Source organism: Cyprinus carpio, chromosome B1, assembly GCF_018340385.1.
Source record: "Cyprinus carpio isolate SPL01 chromosome B1, ASM1834038v1, whole genome shotgun sequence".
NCBI lineage: Eukaryota > Metazoa > Chordata > Actinopteri > Cypriniformes > Cyprinidae > Cyprinus > Cyprinus carpio.
The window spans coordinates 39093335-39113589 of record NC_056597.1 but is presented as its reverse complement, the minus strand read 5'-3'; the positions used below and the strand labels follow the sequence as shown (position 1 = coordinate 39113589).

Below are 20255 nucleotides of genomic sequence, written 5' to 3'. Positions count from 1 at the left end.
TCCACAAAAATATTAAGCAGCACCACTGTTTTCAGCATTGCTAATAATAATAAATGTTTCTTGAGCAGCAAATCAGCATATTAGAATTCTTTCTGAAGGATCATGTGACACTGGATTATAGATGCTGAAAATCAGGTTTGCATCACAGGAATAAATTACATTTTAAAATATATTCCAATTTAAAACAATTATTTAAACTTGTAATAATATTTCACAATATATTGTTTCATTTGTAAGTGCGAGGGTTACCATACGTAACTGAGATTTTTCCTTTGAGTCGGTCACTCTCGACGTCACGTCGGTGACCGACGAATTGCGATATCCCCAATTTGTCGGTCACCGACGTGACATCTCCGTTCCCTCCTTCAGGGAACGAGGGTTACCATACATAACCAAAACGATCTCTCCAATGAAAACAAATTAACATTTTTGTGAATACCTATCATAGACATATAAAAACATGGATGTAGTGTTCGTGACATCACCTTTAGAATTCTGAACAGTGTTTTTGAAGCTCAAAGTAGGCAGAGCCAGTCGTCGCCATCTTGGCAGCGCGTCAATGCCGGATAAATCGAAAATGGACAACTGTCACTCAAGTGACCACGCCCTTAATTATGCAGAACTTTAAGGCTTAATATCATTTAAACGGATAAGTTATAAAAAATAAAATCACCCCCCTCCCAGTTGTCATGAATGGCAAACTTAGCTATATAGACCAAAACCACTTTTTGTACCAGGCTGTAAACATTTTTTTCTGCTGTAAATTTGGGCATTTTAACATGGGGAGTCTATGGGACCGACTCCCTTTTGGAGCCTGCCTCTAGCGGCCAGTCGATGAATTGCAGTTTTAGTCACTCACGAGAGAGAGCAGGAGGTTGTCGCTCGGTGCCTATACAACACTTAACTAGAGCAAAAACCTTACATGACTACTAAAGTTAAAAAATAAATAAATAAATAAATAAATAAATAAATAAATAAATAAATAAATGTGAATGCTAAACACTCAATATACTCTCCAAAGTTTAGACTAAAGACCTGCCTGCTCTATCAAGCATTCAATGATCCATCAAACAGTAATGGATCATGATGCCTTCATTCACCTCTGCCGTCCTCTGCACCCAAAAGAAGTTTGAATAGCATTTTTTTGCGCTGTAGACATCTCTTTTTGTCAAACATTTACCCACTACTTTTCTATATTTGTGTACTCCTCCTTGGAGTTCAGTAATTCGATTTAGAAAATTTTAACCTGCCATTTCAAAACCAAAAGCTGTAGGAACATATCAGAGCTATAGATATAAAGATCAAAGCAATGGTGGGGAAAATGAGTTCAAAACAATGGCTGGCCCCTGAGAAATTACAATGAATAAAAAAACTGAAGTGAAGTGAAAATAAACAAAAGATACAGAGACAACCTCCAAAATAATTCAACTTCCTGGGGTGAAGAGGATCATTATTCACAGAGCATACAAACAAACTGAAAATGGTGTCAAAGAGATACAACATCTATTAAAACAGGCGCAGGGAAACTTCAGCATCCATTAAAACTTATCCAGTTCAGCTCCAATATGTCTCTATAATTTTGTCAAATGCTTTACTATAATTCTGAAGCTATTAAAGCAGACACATACCATAAGCTAATGTACTGTACTGTAAATATTAAAAACCATATTCTAAAAGAAATGTTGTAAGAGACGGAGGGAGAAAGAGAGCGAGAGAGAGAACAGAAGGGATTATTCTCAGGAATTGTATTTATCCACAGGGTATGAGTTTTGAATATTTTATATAATCATTCACACATAACATTTATTGCTTAACTAATATTATGTATAGTATTAATACATTTGATCAAAAATTTGAAATGTGATAAACATAAGACAAATGTATAAAAAATATATAATATACATATAAAAAACTAATTTAGAGAAAATATATAAATAAATATATATAAATTTTTGTGTTTAGTTACATTAGTAACTAAATAGAATAGAAATAAAGCAACTGACTAAACGCCCTGTCTTTTCACAGGTAGCTAGGACAAAAACATCGATTTACATCTCACAAATATATTTTAGTGCTTGAAAGACTGTCAACTGTAATACTGCCTGTATCCATATAACTATTAAAACACCCCGTTCGTTATTCTGGTATAGCCTAGCAGATAAAGAACTGGGCTGGAAATCAAAATGTTCAATGTTCAAAGCCAGCTAAGGTCGATTCTTCAGCCAGCCTACCCTTGATCAAGGCACTTAACCTGAGGCAACTCCAGAGGGACCGTCCCAGTGTCTTAACATGACATTGCTCTATGGCGATGTTGCATGAAAGTACATAAAGCGAGCTCAACTGGCCCCAGTTGTGTGGTGATAAATAATGAGCCTCAGTTTTATTCCCCTGGGCTCCAGAGCGGCTTTACGGTCTCTTTCTCTCCCAGCTATCCTAGACATCACAAAACCCAAAACAGATCTAGGCAAAACCGTCATAATGAAGCACAAAGAGATGAATGCTGCAATCATCAGCCACTGATAGATGACGGGAATAGAGCTCACTTTAGATGGCAGCCGCTGCTCTTTAACAAAATATCATAACATTTGATATAAACTTGGCACGAGCTGTAACCATTTTATGGCACATCTAGTCTCTTTAAAAGGTTTTAACGCTTCAAAAACGATTACGGCTTCAACTGGGAAGAAATTTCCAATCTTTCCTCAGTAAAAGCGCTAATACATCAAAACACTAAAATATGTTTGAACAGCTATTTAGACTGAGGCACTCAATAACTGTGATGTTTAAGCTAACTGGATCCAAAAAACAAGAGGGAAAGACAGGAAAGCGTCCAATTCGCTCATTCATCCACTTGCTTATGTTATATCTGTTAATAAACACATATACTTCGGAAATGATTTGAACTTTCAGTCATGCAGCACATATCAAAACCTGAAACTGACACACTTGACATTTCATTCTGCTCAAGTGACTCATCAGTTCTGTAATCTGCAAGACAGAATTGAGCAACCTGTCAACAGTGGCTCTTTTTTCTAAACCTGGTGAGGTATCTATGTAGGCAGCCTTTTAAGGCATCAAAGCTGCGCTTCCAAAACGAAGCCGGTTCAAAAGGTATGCAGCATGATTGTGTTGCCTTCTGTAACAAAAGCTCAGGCAGAGCGAAGTTATAGAACCCAAGTGCAACTGTTTGAAACGAACAAACTACAAAGCAAAAAGCAAAAAAATATCAAACAACAAACAAGGAACCAGAATAACCCTAAAGAATACACAATGATTCACCAAAGGGCCTACAATACAAGCACATACCTTCAACACTTAAGTACAATACTAGACAAAGATCTGTGACAAACACTAGAATGTTTGTGTGTATATGCATTACCTGAATGCAGCTATCCATTAGCATTAGCATTCATCTCAATGGTAGATCTCAGAAGCGCATGGCTTGCATGCTGTCCTCTTTGTTCAAAGGGCACATTTTGGAGGTGCTGGAAAATTACAATGCTGATTGGCTGATGGTACCACACGAATGTGAAAAGGCTTTCATTAGTGACAGTGAAGAATCTACTTCATGCATTTAAGGATCCATAATATAGGCAAACCGGTTTGGGAACGATAATTATACAGAGGAACGCAGGAACAGAAACGTTAAGATATCGATTCTGCTCGGAGTGAACCGATTGTGTTTTTTTTTCCAGCTTTCAAGCTCTGATTAAAATACACCGTTAACCCAATATTTGTGTTATTTTTATGCATATTAGAGTATTTTGCCATAAGCTTTGCAGAATGCTAAAGCCAAATTGTGCCCTTTATGCGAAGAGTAGTACTTATATGATGCAAAAGCTTCTGTTTATGTAGAGCATTCCAAATTGGCGACTTATGAGACATTACAGTTAGCATGCTGCATATGTAGGCAGTTCACACTAAGTCAGCTCAATAGGTTTTGGTATGTGATTGTATCTCCAAAATGGCTTAGAAACAATTACAGTATGTAGGCTCTTAGACCAACCAGAAAACAATTCACTGCACATACTTACAAATCCAAAAAAGCCCATGTTCCTAAAAAAACACATGTACAAGGGTGTTGAGAATGGCAACAAGTACACCCAGTGTCATATTATATCCGGCAGCCAACAGCACCTGCACACTAGAAAACATAAGTACACTACATCTGAGAGTGACACAGACAAACAGAGCGACAGAGGACTAGCGAGGCAAATAGAGACAGTGTTTGTGTGTGGATTTGTGTAAATGTTTAGTACAGAATGAAACAGAAACTTCTGAGTGAAAATAATAGACTTTATTTATTCCAGAAGGCAAAAAGAACTGACTTTAGTGCATGACTTACAGCAGCTGACTGGGTAGTGGGCCAGCACCAATAGAGCTGAATAAATACAAGAAAATACGGTCTATCAAGAGGTGATGATGGGTGAAGAGGGTCCTCAGATGGCTCTGGCGGGCATCAGGACTGTTGTTCCAGAGCTTGAAGTGTCATCCTGTTGTGCTGCTTAAAACTGAAGCCTCCTCCAGTGAATCTAGCGCCGTCCGGACGCTGAGGCTGGATCACAGGCTGTCCTGCCTGGGAGAGATTTCGCTCCTTCTCCCTGCAAAGAGGACAGAGAGTGGAAAGATACAATATTAGGGGTCATACATACAAGATGTGCTGTCGAGTTCTGTCTACCCTGTCTGAATTTGTCTTCATGTGCACATGCATCAGATGTTTATTTTATTTTATTGATTTATTTTTCTTTGTAGTATTATTAGTGTCTCACTTCATTAGGTTTGAAAAAATAAAGTTAATAATAAAAAACACAAATATAAACAAACAAACAAACAAATATAAAAACTAAACACTCTGAAGTCAATATATTAAGTAAAAATAATGGTATCTCTGAAGTCTAATTTTTAATAACCGTAGCAGCAGCATTTTAGGTTTTACAGTTTTAAATAATGCAATAAACAAATTAGCTAATATAATATAAAATATACCAACCTTAGATGTACAAAACCTTTGTAATGTACCCCCAAAACACATGTTAAGACACATGATGACCAAAGCCCATCACAAGAAGAATATATATAGGTTAGTTTACGCAAACAAAACAAATGGTAACATATAAACTGAAATAATGCAAACGGAATTCTGGGAATGTCAACTGGTGGTTATTCAATGTAAATTATACATTCTTTTTCCACAAAATTTCATGTAATGTCCAATAAAGTTTTTCATCGTAATTCTTTTTCCACAAAATTTCATGTAATGTCCAATAAAGTTTTTCATCGTATATAGTAGGGGAATTTACCATTAATTTAACAGGTTTTTACTGTAGCATTTTCACAGTCTTTTACCGTTAAAATTTACTGTCATATTTTACAGTGATATGGAAGTTTGGGGTATTAAAACTGTATTTTATTATAAAAACAGCACACTAAATGTTAATTATATAATAATAATCATATGGCCTTCACAAGACTTAAGATACAATAATTGAGAAATTCCAATAATAATAGGCTTAATACACTTAAAACAGCATGTCAAAAAAAAGTTAAATGTTTATCTTCAAAGTTAATTTTAAATACAAAAGAAGCAGGCAGTGGGACAAACATCTTGAGTGTACAGAGTGTTCACACTGTAAAATGTATGTCTTCATTATGAATAACTAGTGACAAGTTGTTAAAATGTCTTGAGACCCTGAGATGTTCCATTCCACTGCACTCGTCTAACAGCTGTTAAATGCAAGAAAGCATCCTGAGTGTGTATGACCCCTTAAAGTGCAGAAAGATGCACGGATGGGTACACTTTTCTATTATCGTCCCACAGATAAACATCCACTGAGAGGTGAAGCACCCACATCTAAACAAATCACAAAAAAACATTTCAAGCTACACACACAAACTCACATTTACATACACTTTCTCTGTCCTCTTGTAGCTTACGCTCCTGTCCAACACCCACATGCCAGACAAAAAGAGCCACACGCTCTTTCTGTTTCCCAGGAGAAAACATCTGTTACTTTCCAGCTCACTTTCAACTGTGCTCCAGTGATCATGGATCTCTCATTCAACAAACTATTATTCCAGGACCTTTCAAACACACACACACACACACACACACACACACACAAACACACACACACACACATCTCTCACTTACTTTGTTTGTCCAAAACCAAATGCCATCAATTAATATTCACTGACTGTGTAATGCAATTTCACAGTGGGGCCGATGAAGACATTTGGCAACAAGCTTTAAACACGAGCAAACATACAACTCGTCCAACCTTTGTTTCTCCCACTGGTAAACAAACAGAATTAAATGAATGTTGTCGGTAAAATGAAATATGCTGATTTCATGTGCTGATATGCTGATAACATTATCTTCTATGATGTGTAACACACACCTTTGTTTAAATCTCAGAAAATGTAGTTTCATGACCCTTTGAATTGCTTGTAGTAAAAGAACAGTTTTTTTATCTTGCTAAAAACCTGCTTTTATCGATGATCTCCATCTTTTACAGCACAAGCAGACTTGTTGACAGATGCTTGAGCTCACAGGTCTCCTCTGTGTCAGAGCTGCACACTGATTCAACAGTATTTCTAGTTCTGAGTGTGACATACTTGAACTAGTTGCTGATATCAGAGCGTCTCAGCTGTGTAGTGGGTTAACCGTACATGTCCACTGGCGCAGAGTCGAATGTGCATTTCTTCAATGCATTCTCTAGTGGAGCTGACTCACGCAGAGGATTATGGGACCGACAAGCGGGGAAAGTGGAGAGAACGTTAAAAAGTTGATAAATGCTATACGGTGGGTGTCAGATAGTGACTGTGAGATGAAGGCAGTGGATTCTCTCATAAGGAAAATCTGTCAATAATGATGGAGATTCTTGAGGGTTTAAAGCTTAAATTGTACAAGTTAGGGTTTTTTAAGATTTTTTTTTTTTCTTTTTTTTTCAGATGATGAACATGTTTAGCAGCCATTACTCCAATCTTCAGTGTCAAATGATCTTTTAGAAATCATTCTAATATGCTGATTGGCTGCTCAATAAATATTTCTCATTACTATCAATATTAGATTGAAGATACACAGATTGAACTCTTATATACATGTTCAAGTTTGGCAAAAATATTTCTTTTCATTCAAGAGTTATAGTCGTTTTAGCAAAAGCATGTGTTTTATCCATCCTGAGCTAAGGAGTCCAATGATATAAAACGCCTGAGTCTGCGACTAACGGTTTAGGAGTTATGAGTGATTTCATACTTTTGATGGCTGTAGCGCCACTGTCAGGCCGATTGGGTCGAGTCTTAGGCACCGTTTACACTAGTGCGTTTTCGTTTTAAAACGCATAATTTTTTTTATGGTTACGCCTATCGTTTACACTACTCCGGCGTTTTCAACCTTTTGAAAACGCTGCAGATCCCGTTTTAGTTTAAAACTCTGCGGTTGCGTTTCAGTGTAAACGGACCAAAACTGATACTTTTGAAAACAATCGGGTGGCTGCCCACATTCTCTCTGCGTATCCTTGATGACCATATAAACAATAAAATCATGCGCATTGTTGTACCCATAGATGTATAGGAAGATTCCCCATTTGATCGCTCCAAGCGCGTAGACGCATCCGCAATCTAAATAATAGGGAATCTACCGATTCATATTTATGAATGTTCCTGCATGAATGGTCATGCCATTTTAAAACGAAAACGCACTAGTGTAAACGGGGCCTTATTGACATTGTAGACAGTTTGAGTACTACAATCCCTCTAAGTTTCAAGTCCCCTACGACTTACAGTTGGGTCTGCCCGATCAGTTTTAGATGGAGATTGCTGATCCTTGGCCATTCTAACAATTACAGTAGAGTTTCAGTGCTATGCGCTTGAACCCCTAAAAACAGTCAAATTTTTAAGTCTACAGCAAGTGTGGAAAATTAGACTATAGCAGCATACAAGAAAAAAAAAAAAAAAAAAAACTCAGATACAAACAGCCAACATTTTTGTCTGTTTTGAATAAAAGGTGGCTGAACACAGCTCTGAAAAATTCTGGCCCAATTTAACACCTGTTTATTTGTTTATTTAAAAAAAAAAAAGATATACCAGCAGTGTTCCTGCTGTCCCTGGTCTTTAATTACACAATGGCCTTCCATCAAATTACATCCATCTATTGTTTATTAAACGCATGATTAATTTATTGGAGCAAATAAATCAATCAGCATGTTTAGCAGTGCTGTAATAACAATCTACGGGAAGTTTAATAATCAGTGAATTAGGAATTTGGACATAACCGTATTATATGGAATTATGCAGAAAGCAGTTACATTACGTGCCAAGTTTATTCAATACATCCCCATGCCGGCAGGAATAATAAAGGGAAAGATATGATTATTTGCCTGTCTTTCAAATCAGTCAGCTCACTCCATCTGGCTGATTATACGTCCCCTCTACCACAGTAATTCAATTATGATCTATAGTTCCACATAGGCAGGCAGAAAGAGGGAAACAGAGAATAAAGTAAAGAGGAAGGGAGGGAGGGAAGAATGGCCGCTCTAGAGATTATAAATCAATAACAGATGGTGATTTGTGTGTGGCTGGAATGTGAAGGTGCTACAGAAATAAAAACAAAATCCACCCAGAGATGAGCATGCTGGTAATTTTAGTCCTCTACAAATAAATCAACAGATAACTGGGATCCATTTGTGCTATTTAACATTTATGCTAAAAATAAATGTAAAAATCGTTAACTTTAATTTGGCAGATGCACTTCTTTGGTCACAGCCAAAAAATAAAAAGATCTTGTTGCATCCATATTTTTAAGAAAGCTTGTCAAGTTAAAAATAGTTTCACAAACAATAGCAATCAGACTACAAGGCACTGCCACTCATTATTTTACAATTCCCCACTATGCTGCTAGTAACGACATTACACCACATTTTTAATCACACTCCTGTGTGTGTGTGTGTTTTGACTTTGCTGGTTCATTTGCTAAGACAATATAGATTTGCCATCACAAAACTCTATGATCCGGCTTGCAAAATTCTTCTCAAAGAAGCAGCTTCTTCTATGGACATCAAGGACGTGTCCCATTCCGCTGGAAGAGGTCAGAGCAAGACATCTCATGCCTGAGAGCAATTACACGGCTCTCCACGAAGCAGAGAGCTTCAATCCAGCAGACATCATAATGAGAGTCTATTCAGGAGGGGTTTTGATGTAGATTATAGTTTTTCAGTACCTTCAGCCTTCACATCAATGCTGGTGGCAGTTTAATGTAGCACTGAGAGTGTTTATGTGTTTGGTGTGAGCAATCAAACTTCCAACTTATTTTTCCTTTTCTACTAATTTAATGTCTCTGTGTATCGATGTAAGCAAATCTCCCTTTACAGATGAAATATCTAAAACTGATCCCACTTTAAATGAAGTTCACAGAGACGTCAAACAAATCTCTAAAGTCCAGGCAAACAGCCAAACAAATGATTCCTCTTTGAACATCATTGGGCACGTTACTATCAACCGAATACTAATGTAATCAATGTCAATGTCAGCTAGACATTGAAAGCTGCCGTCTGTGGAATGTAATTTCTCCACAGTGCTCAACAGAGGATCATTTGCATTATGTTTTGGCACAAAAACACTGACTTAACTGGAGGTTGCTCCAGACAGACAAGAACCATCTCGCCATCTTTCACTTAATTTCACTCTTCAATTTTTTTTTTCTCTCTCTACATCTCTCCCATGAGACTGTGATCTTTATTGTGATGGCCTAAAAGTGGCTACAGCCACATCCATGACTCAGCGAATCGCTAGAGTAGATTGGAGTAGACTACTCTTTAACCACAAGACTTGGCTAAATACCAAGATTCATTCCATAATTAAAGTGGAAGATGCTGCTTTTCATTCTGAAGACAGTAGTGGCACTATGGTTAGATACAGAGTGCCTCATCCTAATGACAGAGGAGGATTGACTGAGCCTGGTTCCTTTCAAGGTTTTTCCATCCATTACCCAAAAATGGTATGCTTTTTTTTATTCCCTTATCACAGTTGCTACAGTTTTTTTTTTTTTTTTTTTTTTTTTTCTATACACATGAACTGACCTGATCTTAATGCTAGCTAAAAAATACCAAAAAGTCCAAGCAAACCTCCCAAAAACCTTATTTTTTTCTCTCTCTTTTTCTCAGTATTATCCCTGTTTGGTTATTTTGATGACATCATAGACAGCATCAGGTCTAATAGGCTGCATTTACACTAATGTGCAGATCTATTTTAACATATCAAATGCTTTGTCCTGTGCTAAAGACATAACTCTGTAATTTTGCATTATACAAGCACTTTGAGATGGAAATGCATTTTACTGCACAAGCAGAGTTACACAGCAGCATACTGTAAGAAACACACACAAAGTATTTATCCCAAATGGCATGAATGATGCCTTCATAGAGCATTTGGAAGGTAAAACACTGAAATACTAGTAAGTGAAACTGCACACTGCCAAGTAAAAAAATTCTCATAGCGCATATCCTGTGCAACAAAGCCCATGACTGGCCTTTTAAACTGCTTCAACCATGAAGCTTTATGCAAGTTTATATACGTGTGTGTGTGTGTGATTGGCAGCAAGCAGAATACCAATCACATAGTGTATGGAAGTGGATCTCAAGGGCCAGATTTTTCTATGTACACAAAAGGCCTATTTCTCTCAAATATTGTTAACAAATCTGTCTTAATCTGTGTTAGTGAGCACTTCTCCTTTGCCGAGATAATCCATCCACCTCACAGGTGTGGCATATCAAGATGCTGATTAGACAGCATAATTATTGCACAGGTGTGCCTTAGGCTGTTCAGTGTATGAATGGCTGTTAAACAAAGAAGTGAAATATATTAATGCAATCAACACATAAAAATATTACGTCCATTTACACATTAAACGTTCTGTAACAGCATTGTTAGGTGACATTATTTAGAGAACCACCACTCTAAGAGAACCACTTTAAATATACAGTGAGATTTTTATTTTTATTTTAACTATTTTTTTTTTCACCTGCTGACAGCTGAATTTATCACAATTAATTGTGATTAGACTCCAAGGGGGAGTCTAAAGAATTGCATATACAATAGCATATTCTTGTGTCCACAACATCTTGTGAAAACAATGTGAATTCCAACAAATTCAAAAGGCTCCAAAACAGAAAGTAAACAAAAACAACTTGCATATTGGAAAATGTGGCAGCTGAAAGTCTTACAAGTAAGTAATTCTTATTTAAAACCTCCGACTCTGCTCTCAACCAAACCTCCACAAGATATTTCCAGTCAGTAAGCGCTCACTCAACTATGAGCCAAGAAGTTATTCCTGAAGGGCTGTATTTGCGCATTTGCTTATATGCACGCTGAGTGTTTCTGCACCTTGTCACGCTTGATCAACTCTCATTACTGCCTCTTGTTTGCATCACACCTCATAAACATGGCTACCGATGCTGCCTGTCTCACTCGCTACCCAGAATGCAATAATCCACATGTCCTCATTTGCATGCAATTTATTGTGAACTTGTCAGCGTTGTGGTTGCCTCCTGTCTATTCTCTCATTTCAAATGAAGGCATCAAGACGCCATCATTCATCGCACGTCATCTGAAACAGAGAATTTACAAGCCGAGCCAGCTTTGATTACATTTCTCTTGGTTCCATTCAGCAAGCAAGAAAGTCAGAAAATGAATGATTTGATGACAGGCAACATTAAAGGCCCAGTCAGAACGTTTAAAATGTTTAAAGTGATTTGTTTGTTTTGCAGTGGTTTGCGAAATATTGATGGCTTGCGATACAATACTGTCTAGGGACATAGAGCTGTTAATTGACAACACAAGTTTATTTCTTCTGCTGTGCTCTGATTCAAAAGAAAACTTTGAGTAATATTACTTCAGTGTCCCAAACTAAAAAAATAAAAATAAAAACTTCATATAACGTTTAGGACATCAAGCAATGGCATTAAAATATTCCTAATTGCTATTGATTTCTTGTTTTGCCATTCTGACATTTAGTTTAAACGGCCTACATTTCTTTGAAAGAGAGAGGGGAAAAGCAAGGTCTATTTCGATGTGCGGTCTGTTAGGATTTATTCAATCAATAGACTGAAAAAAATGCTTGGAGCTTATTAGGTATTTTCCCTAGGAGACAAGAAGGAAGCAAACAGTGTTTATTTGCTTTGCTCTCAATGTGTTCTTAACGGTTCTATAAATCCAGTATAAAAATAAAATTCGGTTGACTATTAATCCTGTGTGTGGTACTGCGGTTCAATACAGAAACTTCTAAGAAATGAAGGCATTGCCACCCACTCCCCTTTTGAAAATTATTTCGTGGTATTGCAATATTTAATTTGGACTTAAATGTCCAACATTATGAGTTCTCCAGCAATGCTAAAAAGGAAATTCGTGATCTGGAAAGAAAAAAAAAAGAAAAAGAATACATGAAAGTGTACACTGAAATAATGGTACTACACAGCAAATTGAATCCAAAAAGTAAAACAGATTACTCTTTGATAAACTTCTACTCAGATTAGTTCTTAAAAGAGCAAAATGGCCTGCACCGTTTTTTTTTTTTTTTTTTTTTTTTTTTTTTTTTTTTTTTTTTTTAGGACAATTTTGTTTCTTTAAGGTTCTTACGGTCAATTTCTTTAAACACTAAACATTTTAATTATTTATTTATTTAATGGATTTATGCACTCTGAGTTAGTAGATTACAGTGATGTTATCTTGTTGTTGTTGTTGTTCTTCTTCTTATTATTACAGATTAGCTCTTAAACCATTCTTCAATATCTAGATGAATGGTAAGATACTAGCTGTGTTATGCAGTAGCATCAGAAAAAAAAAAGTAATTCATGTCTGTGGGCGTCTAGCTTACTCTTGACACGGCACCAGCTTGCCAAGCCTTCATGTTTACAAGCAGGTAGCACTTTTTGCATGAAGCCAAGGTATATGACAAAAAAATACCACCATTGTGTGGTTAAAGCAGTTAATCCAAATGTCCTGAGTGAGCCAAAATGTCTTCCGGAGTTTTGGAGCAGATGGAGCCAGTAACCACACCTCAGTAGAGCTGAACCATGCAAGCAGAGAGAACAGAAAGGGCTGGTCGAGATTAAGTTTTAAATGGTCTGTGAGCACATCTGAAAAGCGAAGGAGAGAAAATGAAAAGGAAAAAAAAGACGAAGACAAAAGACATTTAATGGAAAACAATAGCATGAAGCATAAAAGCCTTTAAGTGAAAGATGGAGAATAAAAACCAACAGGACAGGAAAGAATACAGAAGAATAAACACACTTGAACCTATCAAAACAAAAACACAGTGGCTTTAGCTTCTGCTCTGTGCTGACAGATTATTTGATAGCAGGGGGAAAAGCTGGTGCAACTATTTTTAATCTAAAATTAATTAGGGGAATTTCATTTGGTCCTGAAAGCAACCATGCAATCATTAACATTAGGAGCAAAATTACACAGCGCCAAGCTTTTGATCAGCAAGAGACTGCTATTAGGAACAAAGGGAGTGTCAGTGTTCATTTACTTTATAATGCCATTGTCGATTCTTTGAAATGCCATTCACAACGTATGTACTGGAGTTTAAACCTTTTCCATTCCCCAAACTCCCCAAAAGCTAAACATATAAATGTGTAAATGCATAATTCAGAGTAGATTGTTACAATGCAACACCACTGATTGCTTTATGGCAGTGAACTCTGCCCCATCACATTTACACATACACTATCTGCTACAGACAGTCAGTTTGGGATTCAATCAAAATATAATTTAATTTTTTTTTTTTTTTTAAAGAAGTATTAAGATCCCCAAAAAAATCTAAACAAAGAAATGTCAAATAAATAAATAAATATTCAAAATGTTTTATTTCTAGGTCACTAGTCAGGAGTAAATTTACTGTATCCAGGTCAGCTGGAGTGCTGGTGCTGTTAAAGCAAGACAAGGACATACTGTACCAAACACTAAGAAATTAATGTTAATTTTTCAGTTAAACTCTAAATAGAGTGTGAAAATTAGAAAGTCTCAGGTTTTTGAACCCAACTGTATTAGGCTTAGTTATTAGGCAATCCACCAGTCAGTTACATTTACACACAAAGGTCCTGCATTATTTATTCAACCTTTTAACCATCAAAATCCATCCATTGACCCGTTTTGACCCATCTAAATCTATTCACTGATGTTGCTATAATTGCTGCTTTAAGCTATGAAAGATTTTCTGCCCATTACGAATGTAGACGGGCTGCAACATGCGCTAACCAGAAAGATTCAAACAAGCTAGGCAAGCAGATTATCACTCCCTTGATGCCGTGCGTGTGTACCTCTCATCTCCTGTCTTATTCAGGAAACACGACCATCTCTGTCTCATCCAGCATACTGAAAATGTGAAAATGCAAAATGCATAGCATGCAGCATTTGGCGTTCCCAACCACTTATTATTTAATATAAATAATTTAATATAAACATTGTTTTCCCCCAATATTTTAACGCAACTGACACTGTTTGTAAATGGTCAGAAAAGCTAATTATAACTTCCACACAAGCAGGACATTTACATTGGATTTTGCACTGCTGGGGATAATGAAATTGAATTGTACTACGGAGTCCTGCACATGACATGTGGGGGAAAAATAGATATTAATAATTTGTTGCTACAACTTCATTTGTTCCTATGATTTATGAAGTCGTGGCCACATTTTATTAATTCATTCCCTTGTTAAATTAAGATTAAGGAACAAATTACTACAACATGCCCCCCCACCCCCCGCATGTCATGTCTAGGGCTCCATACAAATAAACTTGACTAAATAATAAAAAGCTAATAAATAAAAAGCTAAAAGCTCGAAACAAAGAATAAATAAATACATTCATGGCACAATTACTCCATAACACTGATAGCATTGCGCTGTGAATGCTGTTTTTAGTGACTATACTGCTTTAAAAAAACTGTTTAATTCAGTCAAGATTCAGTTCGATATCAAGGTGCTAGTATTTTATAACAGAGCTGTTTCAGTGTACAGAAGCTGTTTTGTCTCAAATGGCCTTTGAATCACTTGTAGTGCTCTCCTTAAATACCTCTGTCCTTCAGCTAAATGTCTTCATCCCTCTGCTGGTGTGAGGAAAAAACAAGACCTTCTCCATTACTTATGAACGACTTGTTTTACTTGGTGTGAAAACACTGATGTGGGATTTGTGTAGAATTAAGTCATTGGTCTGAGCTCACGAGATGTCAGAGGGGGGAAAAGGAAATCAATATGCTGCCCATCAGCAAGGCTTAAGTGTAATGTTTAAACATGCAGCCAGGAGAATTCAAAACAGAGGAGGAAGTGATGTCTGTGCTTGGCCTGGACAAAGAGTTTAAAGCAGTATATGTATAAAAAAAAAAAAAAAAATAGACAAAGCTATGAGATTTTTTGCAGCATAGTCTACTTAGTAAATAGCATTAAGCCCCGTTCACACCAAGAACGATAACTATAAAGATAGCGATATCAGCGTCTAAGCACACACTCATCTGCCACTTTAAATTCTCAAGCTCGTTATAGCAGGATGGATTCTGATTGGCTGTCAATGTTTTTATCGATCATCAGCTGAAAAAAAAACCCTTTGAAATTGATTCCAACGATATTGTTTCTCTTGTGCCTTTAGAACTATATCTTTATCATTATCTTTATAGTTATCACACTTGGTGTGAACGGGCCTTTAGAAGATTTTGTGAAAAATGGTTGCAAGAACATTATATTAACTATATGAAACCTTGGTAAAATGGATAAGGTAATCGCATTTCTTGTTATATCTGATACATATGCAAACAGTTCTCCTGGAAAAGATAGCGGGAGACTCCAGCAATATGAACCTAATCTCATGGCACATTACTTCATCAGCATTTCACAGTGTTTATAAAGCCGAAAAGCTATTATTTTATATCTAAAAACACATTTAAAGCTCACATTCATTGTGTCTTATGTTTAGATTTTCAAGCCCTGCTCAAAAAGAAAACTGGTTTAACCAAGGTTATGATAGTTTGTAACAGTAACAATAATGTAACATTTTTATTATTATTATCAGTAACATGGTAACTATTATTATTAGCTTATTAAAATAATATTATAACAGTATAATACATATAATATACATATTATTTTTTATATATAATTTATATATTTTTTTTTTTACAAAAAGAAGTGAGGAAGTAAAAGTTAACAAACATTTATACTTTTTAGAACATTGGTACTTTTAAGAATATTCCTACGTACATTATTGTTGAGGTCACCATTTTTATTTTTTTGGGTGGTGTGCCGGTAAAAAATTCTTAAGCAAAGACACATTAAACTGATCAAAACTTGACAGTAAAAACAATGATACTATTACAAAAGATTTTCTATTTTAAATAAATGATTAAAAAAGTTCCACAGTTTTCATAAAAATACTGTTTTCAACATTAATAATATAAAAAATTGCTGTTTGAGCACCAAAACAGGGTATTAAAATGATTTCTGAAAGATCATGTGACACTGAAGACTGAAGTAATGGATGCTAAAAATTAACATTTGCCATTACATGAATAAATTACATTTTAAAATACATTAAAATAGAAACCAGTTATTTTAAATTGTAATAATATTCAGCTGTTTATACTGGGGGTTTTGATTTTTTTTAAATGCAGCCAGGTTGAGCATCAAAGACTTTTTCAAAAACATTAATATATCTTACCGACCCCAAACTTTTTTTCAACGGTAGTATACGTATTTCTTCTTCATTACTTTGATTAATAGACAGATCAAATGCACTGAATAAATCTACTGTGAGGACTGATAGAGAAAAGTAAATCATTAACTCACCTATATATCTCAATTAGAAATCAAGTCATTCTCTGGGATACAGTTATGAAATTGTAGATCAGCAGAGATGATGGATGCTATTAATTTCACTCTTATTAAGACACCACACAAAGTCAACCAGGCATTTTCCTTAGACTCCTACTGGTCAACCATGAAGTCTGAAACCTGTCCAGTTAAAACAGTGGGACATTCTGTGATGTGACAGGAAGTAGAGCAGTTGTGCTTCTAAACAAGGCGACAGAGACCGGCCAATCAGATCCATGCAATCTGTGTCTGTTGCCGTAGACGTGCCAACCTCTACCTGAAGAAAGCTTTATCCACTTCTATTTTGTTTTGTAATCAGCGAATCTGGTTACAATATATATATCGTTTGAAAAATTGGCTTCCTAAGCTTAATGTACTTTACTTTTTATTTTATTTTGGAATCTGAGGCAGATCGGCAGCGTGGCCTAATGGTTAATGTTGGACTTGTAACCAGAAGGTCGCAGGTTCAAGTCTCGGTGCTTGGCAGGAGTTGTAGGTGGGATCAGCGCTCTCTTCCACCCGCAATACCCACGGCTGAAGTGCCCTTGAGCAAGGCACTGAACCCCCGTTGCTCCCCGGGCGCTGGATATAGCTGCCCACTCCTCCGGGTGTGTGTTCACGGTGTGTACACTTCATTGTAGGATGGGTTAAATGCAGAGCACCAATTTCGAGTATGGGTTACCATACTTGACAAATGTCACGACTTTCACTTTCAGAAACCTACATTGTATGGGCCTTATTCAAGAAACGCCTGCAGAACTGATCTGTCGTTGTAAAAACATTCTTACATAAATCTGTCCTATTCAATTTAACAACGTAAGAACGGATTTTCACACAAATTTGCTCTGCTCATGTTTCAGAAATAAGGCCCAATGTGTGTGTTCTGAAAGATTCAGAAAGAGTGGCTGATGTGAGAAGTGTGCACCGTATGGGTAACAGCAGTGTTTAGAAGATTGCATACAAATCAATCGTCAACCCCCCTAAAAAACATCCTCTCCCAAGCAATTGCGTTAAAAAATAAGACTCCCCAGGATAAACAACATACATGCTTCCAAAATACCACACGATTAGTCATAATTTTATTAGATCGAAGGCCAATAGCAGTGGAATCTGGCAGGGTCCTACTAATCAGCGAGTAACAGAGAGCGTTTTTGCATCACTATGTAATTTTCAGTGTCACGATTTGCTCCCAAGAACACAGAGACGAAACAAGAGAAATCTTTCCAATTCACTGGCTCATTGATTTCTCTCCAAATGCCTTTTTCCTTTCTCACCGTTATCTGAGGTATCATTTTCATCCATGTCAGAGGGGGCTGTTCTTGTCTGCTTGTTGGCAATATCGAAGGTCGTTTGCTGTCAGGACCATGAAATATATGGATACACAGACACCACACACATACAAACACTATAAGTGCTTTCTGCCGGTCTGATTTATACTGTGGGTATAACGTTACATTTTATGCTGATCTGGGATTAACGTCTTGCACCTGAACCCACATGCACACACACATACACACTCAAATACTGGCACACAGTTGATTTTAAACGCTTATGAAAATTCAGTCATCATTTACTCACCCTCATTATTGGTGACTGATGCTTTCAAGCTTTTTAAAAGCATGCAAAAGCACCACAAGCATCATAAACGTGGTCTATACAACTTTAGACTTTATGAGCCATTTGGACTACTTTTATGATTGTGCTTTTGCATCCTTTTTTGAGCTTGATTGCTTTGGTCCACATTTAATGTCAATTGAAAAAGTTGTCTTTTGTTATTCCACAGAAGAAAGTCATACAAGTTTAGAAGGACATAATAATGGTGAGTAGATGATGACAGAATTGTCATTTTTGGGTTTCCGCCTTCCTTTCTCACCTGTGCTCCTGGTCTTTTCGTTTCTGTGCGAGGTATTTTTTCTTGACTTCTTGGAGTTCATGGGCCAGACGTTCGATCTCATACTTGTAGTCTTCTGATTGGGACTCGTGCATGTTGAGCTCTGCTGTTAGGACCTGTGAAAGAAAAGGTATGTTTAAAACTGAGAAAATAGCCTGACTTTACATGTAAATTCTATATTTATGCACTTGGTTGCTTCAAACTTGCCTGGCAACCATAACCGGGTCAAGTGCACAAAAACCTTCATGATTTAATTATATGCAATGGTACAGTACATATCATCATTTGTTCCAATTAAGTTAATTAAAGCATATTTTAATTCAAACAAACAAAAAAAAAATAGATGTATCTGGACAATGAGATTTTGTAAAGAGAAAAACACTGAAAAATTAGTAGGAAAATGTGTTAATTGAATTAAAACAAATAGGATTAATTTTCATGAAAAAAATAAATATATAAAGTATATATACATATATATATATATATATATATATATATATATATATATATATATATTAGTTTTTTTTTTTTTTCGTTTAATTCAGAGCTTAACGGCCTACAGATTAACTATATTGCTTTGCAGACTAATTGTTTAGTGATTAACAACAGTGATTATTTTAAGTACTTTTATAATTAATTTCACTGGAATCTTTTTTCATTTAATTATATACTGAACATTAATGCTTTTAGTTATGAAAGCAGTACATTCTTACAGTGATTTCAGCATGATTAGGTGCTCCACATAATCATGGTAAAACACTGTAACAACTGCCACAAGCAGTTCATTGCTTTTGTGCTTCCAGTTATGTTCCAAAACATCTAAGAGCCCATTTATCAATTACTTTGAAATGATTCCTAAAGCTGTGCCCACCCTTCAGTAGGCACCTCTTTGCTATAAATGTGTCCTAGTTGTACAGTTGTGATGTATCACTGAGGATGTGTTCCGATTGACACGGTCACCTCATCTCTTCCTCTGAGCAAGGAACGGAGTGATTTCCTCTGCGGCATCTCCTTGATCTCTGTCAATCTTTGCACATATCAGTCAAGCTCTAATTGTCATTCATCCAATGTGCTCCAAACCACCCACATAGTGCAGGTGACCCAACAGCCCAGAGCTCAGTAATCAAAGGAACAGAGAGAAGAGAGATGCTAAAGAGAAGGAGGAAGATGGACAGAAAGTGAGAGAGGAGGGAAATAGAGAGGAAGTAATAAATGAAGGAATCTCGGATGTGCTCTGCTGCAGAGCTGGCTTTGGATTGGATGATTTGCGAAGGGTATTGCACATGACAGGCATTCAAAATGTTTCTGCTCATTGAACGTTTTTTTGATTTAAATGTTTTTCCATTTATACAATTAAATACAAATAATTTAAAATAAAATAATTGTATTAAATAAAATAATAATTTTATTAAATAATATCATTTTAAAAAGCCATAAACAATAGTAATTTTTTTTTTTTTATGAATTCTATTGCATAAAATTATTCAAAATGTTTCTGTTCATTGATT

The 20255-nt window shown here is 36.2% G+C and overlaps 1 protein-coding gene across 1 annotated transcript in view; it reads right to left on the bottom strand.

Annotated features, from left to right (window-relative positions):
* Positions 1 to 4262: 4262 nt before the first annotated feature.
* Positions 4263 to 20255, bottom strand: part of LOC109064038 (cilia- and flagella-associated protein 58-like) — an 82429-nt gene continuing 66436 nt past the window's right edge. The window contains exons 17-18 of the mRNA XM_042717447.1: positions 18730 to 18863; positions 4263 to 4601 (exon numbers count right to left, since the gene is read on the bottom strand). Coding sequence (XP_042573381.1) covers positions 4460 to 4601; positions 18730 to 18863 — 276 coding nt within the window. The 3' untranslated portion in view covers positions 4263 to 4459. The remainder of the gene's footprint in view (positions 4602 to 18729; positions 18864 to 20255) is intronic.